This window comes from Pinus tabuliformis, chromosome 4_1 (assembly GCF_031772625.1).
Source record: "Pinus tabuliformis cultivar Carrire ecotype Pingquan chromosome 4_1, CPIR1, whole genome shotgun sequence".
Classification (NCBI taxonomy): domain Eukaryota; kingdom Viridiplantae; phylum Streptophyta; class Pinopsida; order Pinales; family Pinaceae; genus Pinus; species Pinus tabuliformis.
This window is the reverse complement of record NC_142303.1, coordinates 735453158-735471566: the sequence shown is the minus strand read 5'-3', so window position 1 is coordinate 735471566 and position 18409 is coordinate 735453158. Positions and strand designations below refer to the sequence as shown.

Sequence of the window (18409 nt, the reverse complement as noted above, 5' to 3'; positions counted from 1 at the left end):
AATGATGTGACAAGGGTTACAAATCCAGAAGGTCCTTGCATCCAAATTCACTAATTTGTGCATGCAAATATATTAAAAATATTCTATCCCATTCATCCTTTGACGTCAATGATAATTTCTTCCAACAATCCCCTCTATTTTCTTTGATTTCAATAGTCACACTCCCCCTATCATCACACTCCACATATCTCCATGCTTTACTTCCTTTGCCTCCATGTTGCACATCCTTTGTCTCCATGCTACACTGCCTTTTCTCCCCCCCTTTGACATCAATGTTAAAGGGTGGCTTATTTCTTTTTGGTTTATCCCATTGAACATATGGAACTTAACAAGGCTTTTGTCTTCTTATCCTTCCCTTCTTTGTTATCCCCATGGTTCTTTTTCTTCGCTGCAATTTTGTTCCTCTCTTCTTGATATAGAGTGTATATGTTGTTTCGTCATATGGTGGCTTTCACAACCAATATTCTTGAGTCTTCTTCTATAACTTCACACTTTGGAGAGCCTATGTTCAAGATATTGTATCCTTGATCATACATTTTTACAACACTGACAATATTGTTCTTCAAATCCTTAAGAAAAAAACATTTATTTCTTTCATATGTTCTCTTCGAAGACTTACCACACCTTTCCATGTATCTTGACAGAGGATTTATATCCACACACAACACTACCCCTTTTTAATTTCAAGTTGATAAAATTGTTTTGATCTCTTGTCATATGTTTCAAGCATCCACCATTTATGTACCATTCATCTTATTTATTTGTAGTCATCCATTCTAGGTTGCAATCTTCCTTCTTTTTCCTTTCCCATTTCATAGTTGGATTCTCTGTCTTTATGGTTGGATCATTTTCAACCCTGCAATTCTATGTCTTGTGAACAATATTATTGCACTTGTAGCATACAATGTTTTGGCTCATTACTAATTCAAATCAATTGTACATTTTGTTGGTAGATCCATGAAAAGATCCTAATCTTTGGTCATTTCTTGCAAATCCATAATCACTCTTTCTTATTATATAATTATATCTTGTATTGATTTTACAATGGATTGCTTTACGTCTAAAATTTTCACAAGAGTAATAATGACCAAGAAAAATGTTTTCATACTTGGGAGAGTAGGATGATCTTCTGATGTTGTTATATATTGGAGGAGTTTTAATCCATTTTTGACCAATAATTTCTGTTTAAGTAGCATCATTTTTAGACTCCCTTTGAGTTTCTTTCTTCCGAGGTTTGGAACTTGTGCCTTCTTTACTTGAAGATGTGCCTTCCTATCGAAGACCTGTTTTATCACGTAGAGATATTTGAAAGTTGAGAATGTTATCCAACATTAGCGATTTGTTTAAGTTCTTATTGAGCTTATCAACTTCAACTCTCAATGACCCAAATTCTTCTTCAAATTTCTTACATTCTTCTTCTTTCTTCTTCATCTAGATCTTCATTAGTTCCTCAATTATTTTTACTTCTTCATGTTGAACCTTTAAGGAGATAATTTCTTTATCATGGTTTTCAAGTATGTTTTTAGATTATCTATTTTCTTTTAGCCTAGCATTTTCCATTTCATTATTCTCAATTTTTCTTTAAGATCTTCATCTTCTTGTTCAAACCAATAATAATTTCTAAATCCCTAGAAAGGCTCTAACCTTAAATGTTGTTCTTCTTCATTCTCTTCATCATCATGATCATTCTCTTTTTTTTCTTGGCTTATGAAGAGAACTTCTCTTGCATCCCCTTAATTTGTGTCACTTTCATCTAAAGAACTACTATCTTCTTAGAATACTTTTTTTTCTTATAGGATATTTTATTCTTCCAAAAAACAATATTTTTTAGCATAATGATATGCTCTGCCATAATTGAAACATTTGGAAGTTAACTTTCCTTTGATTTTTCTGCTTCCTCTTCTGAGCTTCCTAATGAAATCTTCTTCTTCTATATTTGATTCATCGCCTTGTCTATCTTCTAGCTTGAGCTTTTTGCTTCTTTTGTTCTTTGTGGCTTTAAAGTGTGCTTATTTGATTGAATCTCCATCTTTTGTATATATTCTCATTTCTTATGCTATAACGATGATATGAAATTCTTCCATTTTAATCTTGTTCAAGTCCTTGTTTCTTCTATGTTATGTAATTTGGCATTATATCTCAAGGGAAGTGATCTCAATACCTTTTGTATGATCAAGGGATCTTGAATGTCTTCACCTAACCCTGTGATGGAGTCAACAACTTCATCTACTCTAAGTAAATAAGTCACAACATCATCCTTTTTTTTCATTTTCATATTTTCAAACCAAACTCTATATTATTGAAGTTTAACTTGCTTGACGTTATCAACGCCTTCATAAGGTTTTTTAACTTTATCCCAAAGTTATTTGGCTATGGTGCAAGTCATCACCTTCGAGCAATAATCCACCACTGATGGAATGAATAGATTTTTCATTGGAATTAAAAAAACTTCTTCTCGTTAAGATAAATCGGGGATGTTTAAGAACTTTGCATCGATTTAGGATGGAGAGCCAAAAATCCACTCATATAGCCTTTGATTAGGTTTCTATAAAAATTGTCCATAGAAGATAATCATTTCAATCAAATAGTAGAATTTTCCATGAAGACATGTCTTCCATATCATTCATGATTGTTTATGGTTTTCCCTCAAGTGATTAGACTATTAGAGGATAACCTACTCTGAAGTAATAGCTGGAACTATTGAGAGGGGAGATGAATCAATACTTCTCTGTTTCTTACAATTTACTGTCAAAAGAATTAACCAATAACATCACATGAAATGAACATAAGGTCTATATAAATAATCTATTTATATTACAAGGGAAGCTATAACTTCCATATTTTCCATCTACAACTTGAAGGGTGACAACCCTGGGTTTACTAGCTCATGCTGGAAGTAGGTGACAACCTCCTGAAGTAAGATACAACTTCCTTCCCTAGCACCTCCTTCCCACCTTATAGAGTAAAAGATATAAAAAAAAATCTTGGCCTCCCATACGAGGGATAATGGCCCAATTACAACAACATTCACACAACTTTAAGACTGCACCCTTGTCTTGTCCAATAAAAGTCAATGGATAGTTGAACAATATATGTTATACCTCAGATCATCATACATGTTCCCTTACTCTTCCTTTCATTTTCCCTCATAATTTCTTCAATTTTTTCTCAAACATGTCCACCTTCCCACCCTAGAGAGTAAAAGATTAAAAAATAAAGAAAATTGGGCTCCCGTACGAGGGATAATGGCCTAATTACAAGAACATTCACACAAATTTAGGACTACACCCTTGCCTTGTCCAATAAAAATCTATGGACAACTCAAGAATATATTTTATACCTCAGATCATCATACATGTGCCCTTACTCTCCCTTTGATTTTTTCTCACAATTTCTTCGAATTTTGTTGAAACATTGTCAAAGCCTTCTCTGAAACTTCATCAAGGGATTATTATTAAGGTCTTCTCCAAATAACTTTAGGATCTTCTCCCAACATATTTAAGGTATTCTCCAAACTGATGCCTCAGATTTACCCTAGTCAATGATTTGATTCCTTATGCAAAGGTCTAAAGAACATCATAGAATAGGGCTCTAATTCTGGTCCAAAATTTGGCTTATCCCTCAACTTCAAAAACTTCAATCGTATCCTAAAATTGACCTAGAAACATTCTTTAGGTATGTTGTAAACAATGTCAATATTTTCACCTCATAGAAAGCTGATATGTGCATCATATTGGGCCTTAGGGAGGCTGAAATTCACTGTCAGAGAGAGGCCAAGAAGAGCCTTACATGAGGCCTTAGGAAGGTTGAACTTTTATACCACAGAGAGTCTGAGAAGTTCCTTAGCATTTCACTAAAATAGGTCTGCGATTCCACCTATTAAGTAGTGTGAAATATATCACAGAATCACTGCAATGTATTCCTTATATAAGGATTATAAATTTGGTGTGAAGCTGCCATAAAACGAAGGATAAAAATGTCTTATAAACTCCCTATAAAAAGGCTAAAAATATCCTTACAAGTAGGACTGAGCTAAGCTTCAGGGAGGTTGAAATTCCTTAGAAAATATAGTTAGGAATGACCCTTAAACACCTCACAAAATCTTTTCCAAAACAATGAGATATCCATAGAAATTTAAAGCCAATCAAATCCACAACCTTTAGAAACTTCGATCTTTCTTCTTCAAATCTTCATTAATCACAACACCTCAGACAACTTCAATCAATTACTTGATCAGATCAAGTGAAAAATTGATGAAATTTGAGCTTCAACAACATGGATATATATAGTGATGAAGGAGGCCTAATTTGGGGACAAACTGAACTTGAAGATTAAAAAATTCTTTTTGAAAATGCTCAACTATTCTGGGAGAAAACTTGAACCTTTATCAAGCTGACCAATACAAGGAGGCTTAGGCTTCTTTAAAAAATTAATTTTTTTCTTCCATGAAATATTCCTTCAAGGCTAATTGGACAAATGGACTAAGGGAAAAATGATTTACAATTTCAGACCTAATTTGAAAACAGCAATGAAGTATTAAGGCCATGAAATAATAGGGAAAAGACTAGTGCTAAATCCATCCATTTGGGGCATGAAACTTCAAATATCAATATCTCTCCAACCAAGAGGGCCCACAGAGCATGCCAACTATCATACAAAATGGTTTGAGAAGGGATACCAATGTAGAAGGTCCCTGCATATGAACTCATTAATTTGTTCACATAAATGGTCAAAAAAATGTTGGCTCATTCACCCTTTAATATCAACACCAATTTAGTCTAACAGAGTTGAAGTTTCCCTTAGTTTCTAGTTATTCAAAGATAATAGGGTAAGTTTATATGAGTATACTTCTTTCGCTTCAATATTGAATTTTATTGATGTATAACAATGGGTGTGTATCAACATTGTTAATGAAGGAATGTGTGTTCATGTATATGATTGCAAGTGGATGTATTGCATGATTGTGCTCAAGGATGTGAGAAGTTTGTATCTTCCTGTATATATTGTTATGCTTCCATCTCTATATCGTTAATTACAGGACTAGACTGAGTGTTGAGAATACAAGTTTAATTTTTATGGTTGCCCAACATTTCGTGGTTTAATTGTCACCATTATCAGAGGATGTATATCTTGAATATGCCTAGGTATGGTTATTTTAAGGGTTGTGTCTTTCTTATGATGAGTTAATATGGATCTTTGTTGTATGATTGATTGTTTCTTCCTTGTTTTGGATCAATTCCTAAAATAATGCATTATGGAAGTATATGCTAAGGGCATGGAGAATTTAGTGAAGATCATATTTTATATATTTCTAGTGTTGCTATAATTGAATCTAGAGGATGTAGTAGCCGCGAATTGGCTTAATTGTGATTCGTTAGTAGAAAGTAAGTTTGTATCCTCATGAATGTGTATTTTTCATGGTTAGCACATGGAGATCAATGTGTTGATGTATCTAAGCAATTTTTTATGATTATGAAAGTTTGGGGTAGAAACAGGTTCTTATTGAATTCCTAGTTAACTCCCTGAATTAACTCAAGAAAAATATAGAAATCATTTTGGATGATAAGGCAGGAAATAACTGTGTTTGGAGGATGAAGTTGGCTTAGTTTGAGAAGGTACAAAATTTTACACATCAAGGATGAAGGGTGAGAGATTTACCATTATGCGACTGGATCGTAGATGGCCTTGAACTTAGCTTGATGTAATTGTGGCAAACCGAACTAAGTGGAAGTTTAGGGTTGGGCCTCGCACTGAAAAGTAGGTGTAGGGATGGAATCAAAATGGGAGCACTCATCTCTACTAGTTTGAAGGCCAACATGTCATTCAAACTTGTATGCATGTGTAACGAGGTGCTAGTGTAGATGTTTCGGGTCAAGAACCTTTCATAAGCACCATTATGTGAAAAAATTTGGATTCCCAAAAATTCATTATAGCATAAAGATGTTGCATTGCATATTAAGGGTTTGTCGTGTGGGCCCGAAAGGTTTAGTGATGTGGCATGTTGCGTGGCAATAGCCAGAGAGATGTTGGCACCTAGGATGATGTGGAACCACCTGTGTGAGGTGGAGTTGCCAAGTTTTTGCCACGTGGGAGCCATGTGGCAGGGCCTTGGCCATGCGAGAAGGTTAAGTGGTAAAACTTTAAATGGTCGCAATTTTTTTATCAAGATGAGGGATTTTTAAAAACAATATACTACCAAAAAGCTCCTAACAAGCTAAACAACACAGTGTACTCGAAATTTAATTCCACAATTTGGAGAGAGGAGGACTTTTGTAACCCCATTTCTATAATGAGATTATGGAGATGATGTTAGAGTAAAGTAACACCTCTCATTTGTCCTAGAGAGATCTAGGTTGTGGGAGGGATTGTTTCATGTAGGAACTTTGTTAGTGTAATGACACTTCTTTCTCCAAATATACTTGTTTCTTATCTTCAAATGAATGCATTTTTCTTATCATGTTATGTTTTATTCTACCAGCCTTAGTTTAAATAGGATGATAAAATTTCGGATGTTGGTTGGTCTTTGTTTGCAATACTAAGGAAAAGGTCTTTGGTTTGACGACCCATCAACTTTTAAAATTGAGGTGTCTCTCTTTCCTCCTCTCTCTTTACCTTGTATATGTTTTCACCTAGGTCATTAGAAATTTGTAAGAAGTTCATCTCTTTATTTTAGGCCAATGAGAAGGCCTCAAATAAAATCTCTAACAATAAATATGATATCCATACAAAGACCTCACATTTGGACCTTCATTTGAATCCAAAAAAATCTCCCTTAACAGATTTACTGTACATACTATAGCCATGGGAACTTGCAGCAACCTTGATGTAATACTAACTCACATTCACCATGAAAACATCATATTACCTAACCCTATTAATTTTAATAAAAATATCTGTAAAAATAGCTGAATTTTAAAATTTTGGCTTTTCTCTTTCATTAAATTTTAATTAAATAACATATTTTGGATATCCATATAAAAAATAGTTTTTCTGTCAATTGCACGAACCGAAAGTGAAAAGGGTTGGACCACAGTTAGAGAGAGAGTAATAAAGTTGTTTGTTTTTGTTTACTAATTCATCCCCTAGGATTTAGATCTTATTTTCGATTCCAAGTCAAAGATGACAGCGGCTTTTAAAAATGATCATTCTGAGTGGTAGACATGAAGACGACATAAACTAATGGAAGGGCACGTTGGTAAAGCTACTCGACAAAGTGGGGTGATTATGATTAGGTCGAAGGGTCCCACATCTCTCTTTCCAACGCCAACCGAAAAACCTAACTCCTTCACAGATTTGTGGAAGGAGGAGTTCCCTCATAACTCTGTACAGCATTTAAAAGTGTCGATCCTAAATGATATTTTATGTTTGTCCACATCTTGTCTGCTTGAATAATATTTATTTTGATCCGTTATTTTCGAACGAAACTTCGAATTTCAATTTAGTTCAGAATGTGTTTTCTTTTATTATATATTATCATTCTCATACATTGTTTTCATGTGAAACCTTGAATTTAATTCACGGTATTGCATAATTGTGGACGACATATTACAGTAAGTGAAACAAGTTGGCGGTTTTATAGAAAGAGGTGAAATAATATTTTATTTTGATACATTGGATTTTAAATCTATACAAAGTTATTCTAAACGAAACATTGTATGTGGATAGGTGGAATAATATTATAGTTTGATCATTGGAGGGGGTTACAATGTATCTGGATAGGTTGAATAATATTATGTTTTGATTGTTGTATGGCGATACATTGTATGTGGATAGGAGGAATAATATTATATTGGTTATAGTCAACGAGGTGGAATAAAGATATAACAACAATATATATTGTAGGTTTAGAGGTGGATTAGTTTTATTTTTTGATATGCTAAACTTAATGACATGTTTGAATTCATATGAAGGAGAATTTTGAAGTTGGAGGTATTTGAGTTTATGTTTACTGCAAATTTGTCATCCATATAAAAGCAACGCTGCAAAATATAAAGCAAATAGCTTTAATTTTATATTTATTAAGTGCACAAATTTTACATCATAGATACAGATGCAGAAGCAGATGCGTACATCTACAAAAATATGTGCATATATTGCAAAATTATAAAATATACTTGTATAAAATAAAATTTTGTTTTCATAATGTCAGATAAGAAAACTGAAAGTTATGCTGACAGTATCGTGCATTCACACATTCTTTGTGTATAAGTGAATTCTCAAAAAATTTCTCACCTTGCGAAATATCATATGATTCTAATTACGAGCAGTTTTTGTTGTACCACAGACTGATACTTCCTATGAGACAACGAATCATCTATATGTTTTTTTAAATCTAGGATAATTGGTAATTGGTGAGAGTTACCGTGAACAAACCCAGGATCAAATTTAACTGGCTGTTACTATAAATCTAGGCTACCTGCAACGGCCTGTAAGCTGCACAATAGCAGGAAACTTATGCCTCAACAAGAGCCCAGAGATCGCCTACTCTTCTAAACAAGACACAACAGGTCATATATATACTCAATGAAATTTGAACCCTCATCTTGCGAGTTACACCCCAGAAACGTACGGTTAAACCTCATATCACTGTATAACAAATCATCCATATGTTAATACAGATAACTTGAATACAGATAGGTCCCCAGCTATTCAGTAAGTCACTTGGACCTGCTTCAGTCCCTACGGTTTGGGACCTCTTCGGTCCCTACGCTTGGGGAGGTTGTGGAGTCAAATTAACGAGATAGCTATTATAGATACCTTTTCGATGCTATCACGATACTTGTGATTTGATATTTCACATTCGACTTTTTCTATTTTCGAACTTGCTATGAACTTCGGTAATTGCAATCTCAATAACCAAATTACGGCAATTCTGTTGGGAAACAATTACTCTCTTCATATTTTGTTTGCAATCCTCTTTAACCTTTAACATTGATATCGGAAGAATTATGAAATATATTGAGGAAATAATTTTATTTGTTTTTGGGTTTTTTATTTTTTAATAATTAATAAAATTTAGTTATAAATGAATTATCATTGGTATAGATTTATTTTAATTATGAATCTAATAAAAGTTGAGAGGGATCAATATGAGTGGAGAGGGATCAAATATTTCAATTGTAAATTTTTTTGAGTTGAGAGGGATCAAATTTTTTTAATTGCAAATTTTCTTGACAGTGCAAACTATGATGTGTAATTTTTCATTGTTTAAGTTGGATTTTTGAATGCTATATAAAGTACATAAATTAAACTTGTAAGTCCAAAAAAAAAATTTGGTTTTGGGAAAAAGATATATACCTAACAAATTACCAAATTGTAAAACATTGACACTACTCCAAACATTTTAACCTTAAAATCTTTCTTGTGTCAGTAGCTTTATACAATTTTTTAAAATATTTTACCTACCATGAGCCTCCAAATATTGTGAAATTGGTTTTTTCATTATTAATATATTTTAAAGTATACATCAATATTAATTTATATTAAAATATTTTACTGATCACCCACATTGAATATTTTTATGATATGTAACTTTAAAATAATTTTTTTCCTTTTAATTATTTTACATGAAATTATATGGAAAACTAAAATAAGCATGTATGGTATATTTATTTTTGTAGCTTTTTATTATAGTGGATATTTTTTTGCTATCTAGAAAATATTTTAGTTTTATTCTAAGAAAAACACATGTCAACTCCACAGAGATACTTGCACATCATCTTCATGCAAAATTGTAAAATAAACATCTCAACTAAAAAAATATAATGAATTTAAAAAATTTAAATCTAAAAATCCTTTAAATACATTATAATAATTACAAAAAATATCTAAAATCACAATTTCATTTAATTACATTTTATTAACTATTCCTCTACAAAATCTCTAAGCATTGATATATTCTAATTCTAATTATTTTACAAAATCTCTAAAAATTGATATACTATTCCTTTATGAAATCTCTTACCATTGATATGCTCTAATTCTTCTACAAAATTTCTAACAATTGATATATGTGATTTCAACCATTGTTATAATTTTTTAACTAAATTTTACCAAAAACAAAAATGATAAAAAGAATCATGTAAAAGATTTAGTGCGTTTAGAGTAACTTAAGGAAGTCTAAAGGTAGGGCGGTTGACGTGACCGAAGCTTTTCGCGAATTCGAACGGTCCTCAATCTTGTTTTGGTTAGATGGAGAAAGAATCAATTTATTTTGTTTTTTTCAGACAGCGCGCTTCAAATTCACATTAGCCCGGACCCGCCTCACCACCGCCTTAATCACGACTATTTCTCTTACAAGGAAGACGTTAGTGGCTGTTCATACACAAACTCATAGGGCAGAATACTTATGTCGGTGGCGTCTTCCTTATATATGCAGTCTGGCGTTTTATTTCCTTTTATTTATCACTGATTTTGTCAGATCCTTTGACTACAGAGGTTGATCACACAATATTCTTGTTGGCGCCCTGTCTTTTTTGTCTGATCAATACCAAATCGAGTCATGAGGATGAGCTGCAATGGCTGCCGAGTATTGCGAAAGGGCTGCAGCGATTCCTGCATCCTCCGGCCCTGCCTCCACTGGATAACCACCGCAGAGTCACAGGCGAACGCCACTATATTCTTAGCCAAGTTCTATGGCCGCGCAGGGCTGACAAATCTCATTAGCAACGGCCCCGAGCATTTGAGACCTGGTAATTTTTCTCATATTAGCACAAGGCCTACGCTTCATTTATAAATTTGTTAAATCTAAACCCTTCTATGTTTTATTTATAAAGTAGGGTTTAATTCTGGACCTCTTTAATCGGTAATGATTGAATCTCCAGCCGAGGTTCTTTTGTTTATATTTTCCGTTGAGGTTTTCTATCGTACCAAAACTGGCAGGTTATAACAAACTTTCAAACCCTTATCATTATTTTTAAGGGAAACTAATTTTAAGAAACTAATTTTAAGATTCGATGGTAGGGTTAATCCATGTAATTGATTGAGCGTCAAAATTACTCTAACACCCCTCAAAATCATTCAAGATATTGAACATGGCCAAGGCTGTCATACCATATTTCGCGATCTCTAATAAACACAATACCTAATGCCTACACATTCTAGTTCTAATGAACAGAATAATAAACAATTACTAATGCCTCAACATTTTCTTGTGCAAATCTAGATAACAAAACAAGCAGCTATAATTACGAACCCATTTTAATCATATCGATTATGCAGATGTAGATTACATATTTCAAATCTGCACATCATACCTGACCAAACGTTTCAAAAACACAAACTGAACCCCAATTGAAAGGTTCTATATTCAATCCACCCTGTAGTTTCATGCAGGTACTTTTATATTATATGTTTCGTGAATAGTTCCTTTATTCAATTGTAAAAGTTAGAAGAGAAAGACCACATCATAATCGATAAACTTAGTTTTTGTGGTGGGTAGTGCAGCTATATTCAGATCCCTGTTATATGAAGCATGCGGCAGGATGGTAAATCCAGTCCATGGATCAGTAGGCCTTGCGTGGTCGGGGAACTGGGCAGAGTGCGAAGCGGGGGTGGACAGCATCCTACGGGGATCGTTCTGTGCACTTCCGGAGGACAATTTTCCGTATCTGGATGTACCGACGAAAGCCATGGCCATCCCTAGGTTGCGCAGATCAGTGAAGGCCAGAGGCAGATTGAAGGGCCTCTGGCACGCGAAACCCAAACGAAAAGAAGGCGAACGTGCACCTATCTGTAACCATATTCATTCAGGCAACATGTCTGACGACAGGGGTGATGTAACAAATACCGTACAGAATGCTGCAGAAAACGGTAAATTTAGTGAAAGTTGCATAGATAGATACTCCACGTTCATTTTAGGGCATGAACATGATGAATTCGTTGCTGCCGATCGAGCAGAAATGGAGTATTGCCACGATCTGTGTGACCTCAAAACTAGTCCACCTGAAGCTTCGTATAATACAGTAGGGCTAGACCTTACGCTGGGTTCTCATTGCTCAACTTCCCCTGAACACAAATTGTCAGCTGTATAATTTCGTTGTTGTGAGGGCATTGAAATCATGGGATAAATAGATAGTGAATTCTCTGCCATGATTAACACTGTTTCTCGTCTAGACATACAGCGATTGTACAAAGATGTTAGTGCATTTAGGAAATATGAGCAAACTGGTGATAGACATCCACAAGAAGCAGTTGGTGGACCTCCTAAATTTACTCTGGATGTGATTCGTAAAATCTTAAAATAGAAATAGATAGAAATTGTGTTTTTTTTTCTTAGTTTAAAGATTAATATAATAATCGTTTACATTGGGGCAGATATTTTATCCATTTTACTTTCTCGGTATTTTAGTTTATGGCTGGTTTAGATTTTTATTTTTGATGTTAAAAGAATATAAAGGATATTAAATCATAGTGTGATTTATTTAATTTTTTTTAAATAGTGAGAAAATTTATTATAATTTAGTTGTCAATTTAATAATGGATATCAATTTAATAAAAGAGACAAATGTAATTTGACTTATTACTGTTATTCAGAAAAAATCACAACCTTGAAATTAAGTTTTTACTATCTTTTCTTTATTAGTTAACTTGTTTGAGAGAAAAAACTCCTAAACCTAAAAAACAATTTTAAAACATACCTCTGGCTCAACTTATATTACTTTTAGTTTTTATTAAATTATAAAAAAAATTAAATTTTATTTTTAATAATATTTAAAATATAATTATTCTTCCAAATAAATATAATATAATATTATAGCTATAAATGTTAGTTTAAAATTATAAAATATAAGAAATTTAATGAGTTTGTATATTTATTTGAAAATTTTTATAAGTGTTAAAATTTGTATATATTTTATATCTTTCATATGATGTTTTTTCTATATTATAACCTGTTAATGTTTTTTAAATAAATTTATTTTTTTAGATTAGTTCTTCATACTTCGATATTTCCAAGATGCTATAAGGAAAAAAACATTTATAAAGCCAACATTTATAAACCCAACTATGTTTCATGACCATCTGTACATGTAGTCCTTTGATGGTTTTCCATGATGTTTTAAATTTCATAATCAAACCATGACCATCTGTAGATGTACTTCCTTGATGGTTTTCCATTATCTTTTAAATTTCATAATCAAACCTTGTTTTAGGTTTTGGAAAACCATGATGTGTGGTTTTTTGTTTTGGTATATATATATAAGAATAATAATATATGTGTTAATATATAATTATATAAAGGTTGTAATGTAAAATTTCTTAGTAATGTTTTATTATTTTATTTGTTTAATTATTTGAAAGTAGTTCTATTGATTTAAATATGTATGCAAATGAAAACGAAATGAAAATGGATTTTATAGTTATTTATTTTTTTCTTGTATTTATTTAGAATGTTTATGGTTTATTAATACATTTTAAAGTTAATATATTTTTATTTTCAAATAAATTAAGATATTAGTTAAATGTTTTAAAATTTGTTTAGAGGAAGGATTATTCTCAAATATTTTTTCAAGGATTCAAATATTATGTTTATTTTATAATATTATAGGTAACTATTGTGGCTTGAAAAGTCATATATATAGAATGTAGGTCAATTTTCAATAAAAATATTGTCATTTACTATTAAAATTCGTAATTTTTTAACAAATATTATGCATTTATCATATATATTTAAAAAAGTAGGTGAATTTTTAATCAAATGGGGGATTTTGTTTTCCCTGAAAATGTCCAAAAAATAGCTAATTAGAAAAATTTCATCACTAAAATTTTCCATAGGCTCTTGTACCTTTTGTGTTCTTGTTATCACATACAATAGCAAATTCCTCTTCATTGATATCTCCTACCCTACCACTTTTTCCACTTCCTTCAAAACTTACTTTAATAAAGAATATATGATAATTATATGTAACATTTTTTGTTTCTTCTTTTTAGCATAAATTGTATTACATCCATGCACTACATCCCAAGTAGATTTCATACATTACTATATTTTAAAAATTCTCTATATCTCTACCATCTACATGCATTATCTCACCCTAGTGTATTTCCCCCTTAGGTCACTCAAGGTTGGCGCTAAATGATAGTATTGGTCCACTTCACAACCTATCATAGCATTAAAAATCCTTTCCTTTCTAGCTCATGTATCAATCATAGAGATACATTATGTTTTCCCCTACTACCAACCCATGGATATTGACCTCTTTGAAAACTATCTCCTTTATCAAATCAATAAAGAAGCATTGTTGACCACATTACAAAGTAAAAAAGCATTTGGACATGTTCAATAAGATTATTAATCCATTCCTTCGCAATCCATAGAGAAATATAGTTGGCTTCCACTACTAGATCTTATAGAAATGTTTCCTCTATTAACTTCCAAATTAGTTTTGATGCAATGGCCTTAGAAAAGAAAATTAAGTTTGTTATGCTCCAACTTCCATCTTGCATGAAGCCAAGATAAATTTTCTTATTTTTTGGACCAAGTAAAGAAGAATTTGGACATGATCAGTCAGATTATTAATCCATTCCTTCACAATCCATAGGGAAATATATTTGGTTTCCACTAAATGTTGTCTCTATTAACTTCCAAATTAGTTTTATTGCAATGACCTTCGAAAAGAAAATTAGGTCTTTTATGTTCCAACTTCCACCTTAAATGAAGCCAAGATAAATTTTTTTTTTTTTTTTACGATACGAATCTAAAACATAATTATTTTTATAAATTTTAGAGAAAGATGGAGCATCCATGTAAAAGACATCCACTATAATCAGACTTTTTTTAAAATAACTTTCACTCGAGCTAGTTACCCCATTAGAAAATCCACCGCTCACCACATGTATTCATATTTTTCTCCACTTCGAATTTCAACGATTGTGAATCCCATTTTTAATACAGGTTTAGATTCAAATGATGTTGTAAGTATTTTAGTTCAATATATAGATCTACGAACTCTTAGAAAAACATTTGAGTAATAAAAGCCTCACCTATTCTGACATATAACATAAAAATGATTGATTTTTGTAAATTTATTTTCATACACATTTTAAAAAAATATAGCTATTATATCTCTAAAATTCTGAACATCCCTTCTAAAAACCTTATAGAAAATTTTGTATTTAACGAAAAAAAATATAAAATCATACTAACTGATTGTGGGATGTTCCTATATAAAATCATTTTCCTCATAATATTTTTTAAACAACGTACTAAAGCGTTTGACAATTATACGAAAAAGGGGTAAAATAAAACATCTAGTCTAGCAATATCGAACAACTATTCGTATAAGATATAACAAACTTACCCTATCATATAAAACATCTAGTCCAGCAATATCGAACAACTATTCGTATGGGATATAACAGACTCACCCTATCATATCACTGGGTTAGATCAACGATGACCACCATCATTTATCATGTTTCGGTTCTGAACTTTGACTGAACATATTCTTGTAGAGGTTGGTTGAAAGCAGTTTTTTTAATATAATTTATATTATTTTAAGTATTTTATTTTTTAAATTATATATTTTATATTATTTTAAGTATTTTATTTTTTAAATTATATAGTGTTAAATTAAAAATATAATTTTTATAATTATAATTTAATTATTGATAATTATTAGATATATAATAATGATTTAATTTTTTTATAATATCTAATAAATATTTTTGGTAATAATAATTATATAAAGTTGAGATTTATTTCAAAAATAAATATATTCATTTTTTCAATTTAATTAAAATAAAATATTATATCTAAAAACATCATTAAAATTTTATGGCTTATTGTTACTTTACTATAATTTTTTGTTATTTTTTTTAATATAAATATAATTAAGTGATATACCAATTCTATTTATATAATAAGAAAATCATAATTTAATTAAATTTTTTAATATAAGTTTATTTTTATTAATATTTATTAAACATTTAATTTTTATAACTACATTAATATTATTAATATTTATAATTATAATTACAAGAAAATTATAAGACACCATATCAACCCCGATAAAATATAATAATGATAAGAAAAATAAATTTTAATAAAACAGTAATTGAGAACCAACCATCGGGCAGCGCTCATGTTTCATACATACGCAGAATTCAGTCGGTAAGGTAAGGAATCACAATGCACAGAGGAACGCTGAAATTGCAAAGAAATAAAGTTAATGAAAAGTTAGTAAGATGGAGTGATAAATTCTAATTAAATTTAATGGGTTTTTCTCACATCTAACCTAGAAAAAGGAATGTAAAACAAAACCATTGAAAAATTTTTTCATTAATTTAGAAAGAAATCTAGGATAAAAGGAATAAAAAACGGGTTTCAAATATTAGATTTTTCATTAATTTAGAAAGAAATCTAGGATAAAAGGAAAAAAAAACGGGTTTCAAATATTTAGTTTTACGTATTATAAGGTGTTTCTTGGGGTGGGCCTAACGGAAATAAATTAAACATTTTAAAAATAGGAATATATATATATATATATATATATATATATATATATATATATATATATATATATAAAATCCAGGAGTTAGAAGAGTTTCACATCACTATGCAAAATGATGACTAAGATGCATTTTCATTTATGTTCAGCATCTAACCTGGTCTTATATAAAAAATTCTATCTAATGGATACTGAAGTTTATATAATTTTTTCGATATCTTTCTTTTCTTTTATCTTTATATTCTTTGTCATGGTTAATATTTTCCAAATTCGATAAGGAGAATTAGAAGCAAAATTACCTATTCTACTACATCTAAAGCTTAGAACCTTCCAGTGTTGCAGAATTGAGGGCTTACAATATGAAATTTTTGAATTCAAACCTTTGAAATCTTTTTTTTTTATTTTGATACTTGATCGCTGGGTTTGACCATTATTACTAATTTAGTATTACTTACGCGATTTAGCAATAGGTCTTTATCCAAAAGGTGTTATCCTCTGCACACATCACTAGGAAAAGAGAAATTCCTATGCACTGAATTTTATTCAAATCAAACCCTATGGAATCCTCTGTATTAGACGAACTAAAGCGCATTTAATGATCACAATTTCTTGGTCCGGGTTTATATTAAAAATGCAATATAAAGAAAAATATCATGCACTATAAATTGCTTTAGGTTTTTCTATGCAAACCATGACTATTTGAATAGTAAATACTACGCAAGGCAAAATAATTTTTGCTTTTATGTGCTAAACTACATAAAGTTCATTCGAAGTTCATGGAGGCCATCCCCATCATGCAAGCTGCAAGAAGGTATTAAGTTGATTTCTTATGCACTTGTACTCGAGAATACCTGAGAGACTTGTCAGCCAGCATAGACTTGATGGGTTATCGGGTTGCTAGAAATCGACTTTGGAGAAAAACTACATTGTGCATTTCTCCTATTTTGTTAAAAGTATAAATAAACTGAAACACTATATTGTGTGTTTGTGTTATATTGTTAAATGAATAAACAAATTGAAAAATCCATTTTCTCGTTGGTGGAACTTTTTAAAACATCATCAAATACAAATAAATTTGAAATTTTGCCTGAGCAGCAAATGATTGATTGGACTTCCTAAACTAGTTTGAAACATTCGGAAGAGGTGGGACATGCTCCATCATGATAATTCAAAAACCCTGCTCTTAGATTTCCGGTTTCAAAGCATTTGAACGACAGAAACGTTCACTCGATTACAAACTAAGAGGAAGTACTTTTGCACATGTACAAAATTCGAGTTTATTTAGTTGTGATTTTACTGTACAGATTTGATTTGACATCGGATCTTGGGATATCCATGAACATAATGCATTTGGAATTTGATCTTGGGATTTGTCAGTTCGGCTTTTTTTTTTTTTTTTTTGTAAGTTATACGATGCAGCCCTCGTATTGTTCAGCAGGAAGACACATATAAAGTTTGAGTTTCTTTATAACGATATATTTTGAGATAGATACCTATTACTAAATAAATTTTAAATATGTGACAATAAATTAAAAATGATTTTCTACATTTTATAATTTCGGTTCTGTCATTCCCAGGCGCTGAGATCTATGTTTCTTGCCAAGTCAAAATTTTAAATATATTTTTTTAATAAATGTTAACTATATGATATCAACAATTTCAGAATTCTGAGCAGTATCTCTATAATTCCTATTTATTTCATTGTTCAAAATTCCTAATAGGGTTTGCCTGAGTTGAATAATGTTGGTTTTTTCTCGTCGGCCAACTAAAGAAGTGCTTTGTGGAATATTGGTTCAAATAATGATAGTTACCACTGTTGACGAGAGTCCAAATTACAGTTGCCTCAGTTCTCCTTCGTTACAATTAAAAAGCCTCACGGAGCAAGAAATAATTTGCCGCAGTTCTAGCTCGTCTACGTTTGAAAACCTTCAATACAATAAAGAAACAGTGGTCAGTCAGGG

The 18409-nt window shown here is 31.2% G+C and overlaps 1 protein-coding gene across 1 annotated transcript; it reads left to right on the top strand.

Moving 5' to 3' along the window:
• The first annotated feature begins 10335 nt into the window (after window positions 1-10335).
• Window positions 10336-12254, top strand: LOC149178249 (uncharacterized). Its single transcript, XM_089423576.1, has 2 exons — window positions 10336-10691; window positions 11446-12254. Exons 1-2 carry the CDS (start codon window positions 10502-10504, stop codon window positions 12030-12032), a joined length of 777 nt encoding a protein of 258 aa, XP_089279702.1. The 5' UTR covers window positions 10336-10501; the 3' UTR covers window positions 12033-12254.
• The last annotated feature ends 6155 nt before the right edge of the window (window positions 12255-18409 follow it).

Coding starts and splice junctions, on each gene's coding strand:
- LOC149178249 (XM_089423576.1), top strand. CDS start 10,502: ATGAGGATGAGCTGCAATGGCTGCCGAGTATTGCGAAAGGGCTGCAGC. Junction 10,692..11,445: donor CCCCGAGCATTTGAGACCTG/GTAATTTTTCTC, acceptor TGGGTAGTGCAG/CTATATTCAGATCCCTGTTA.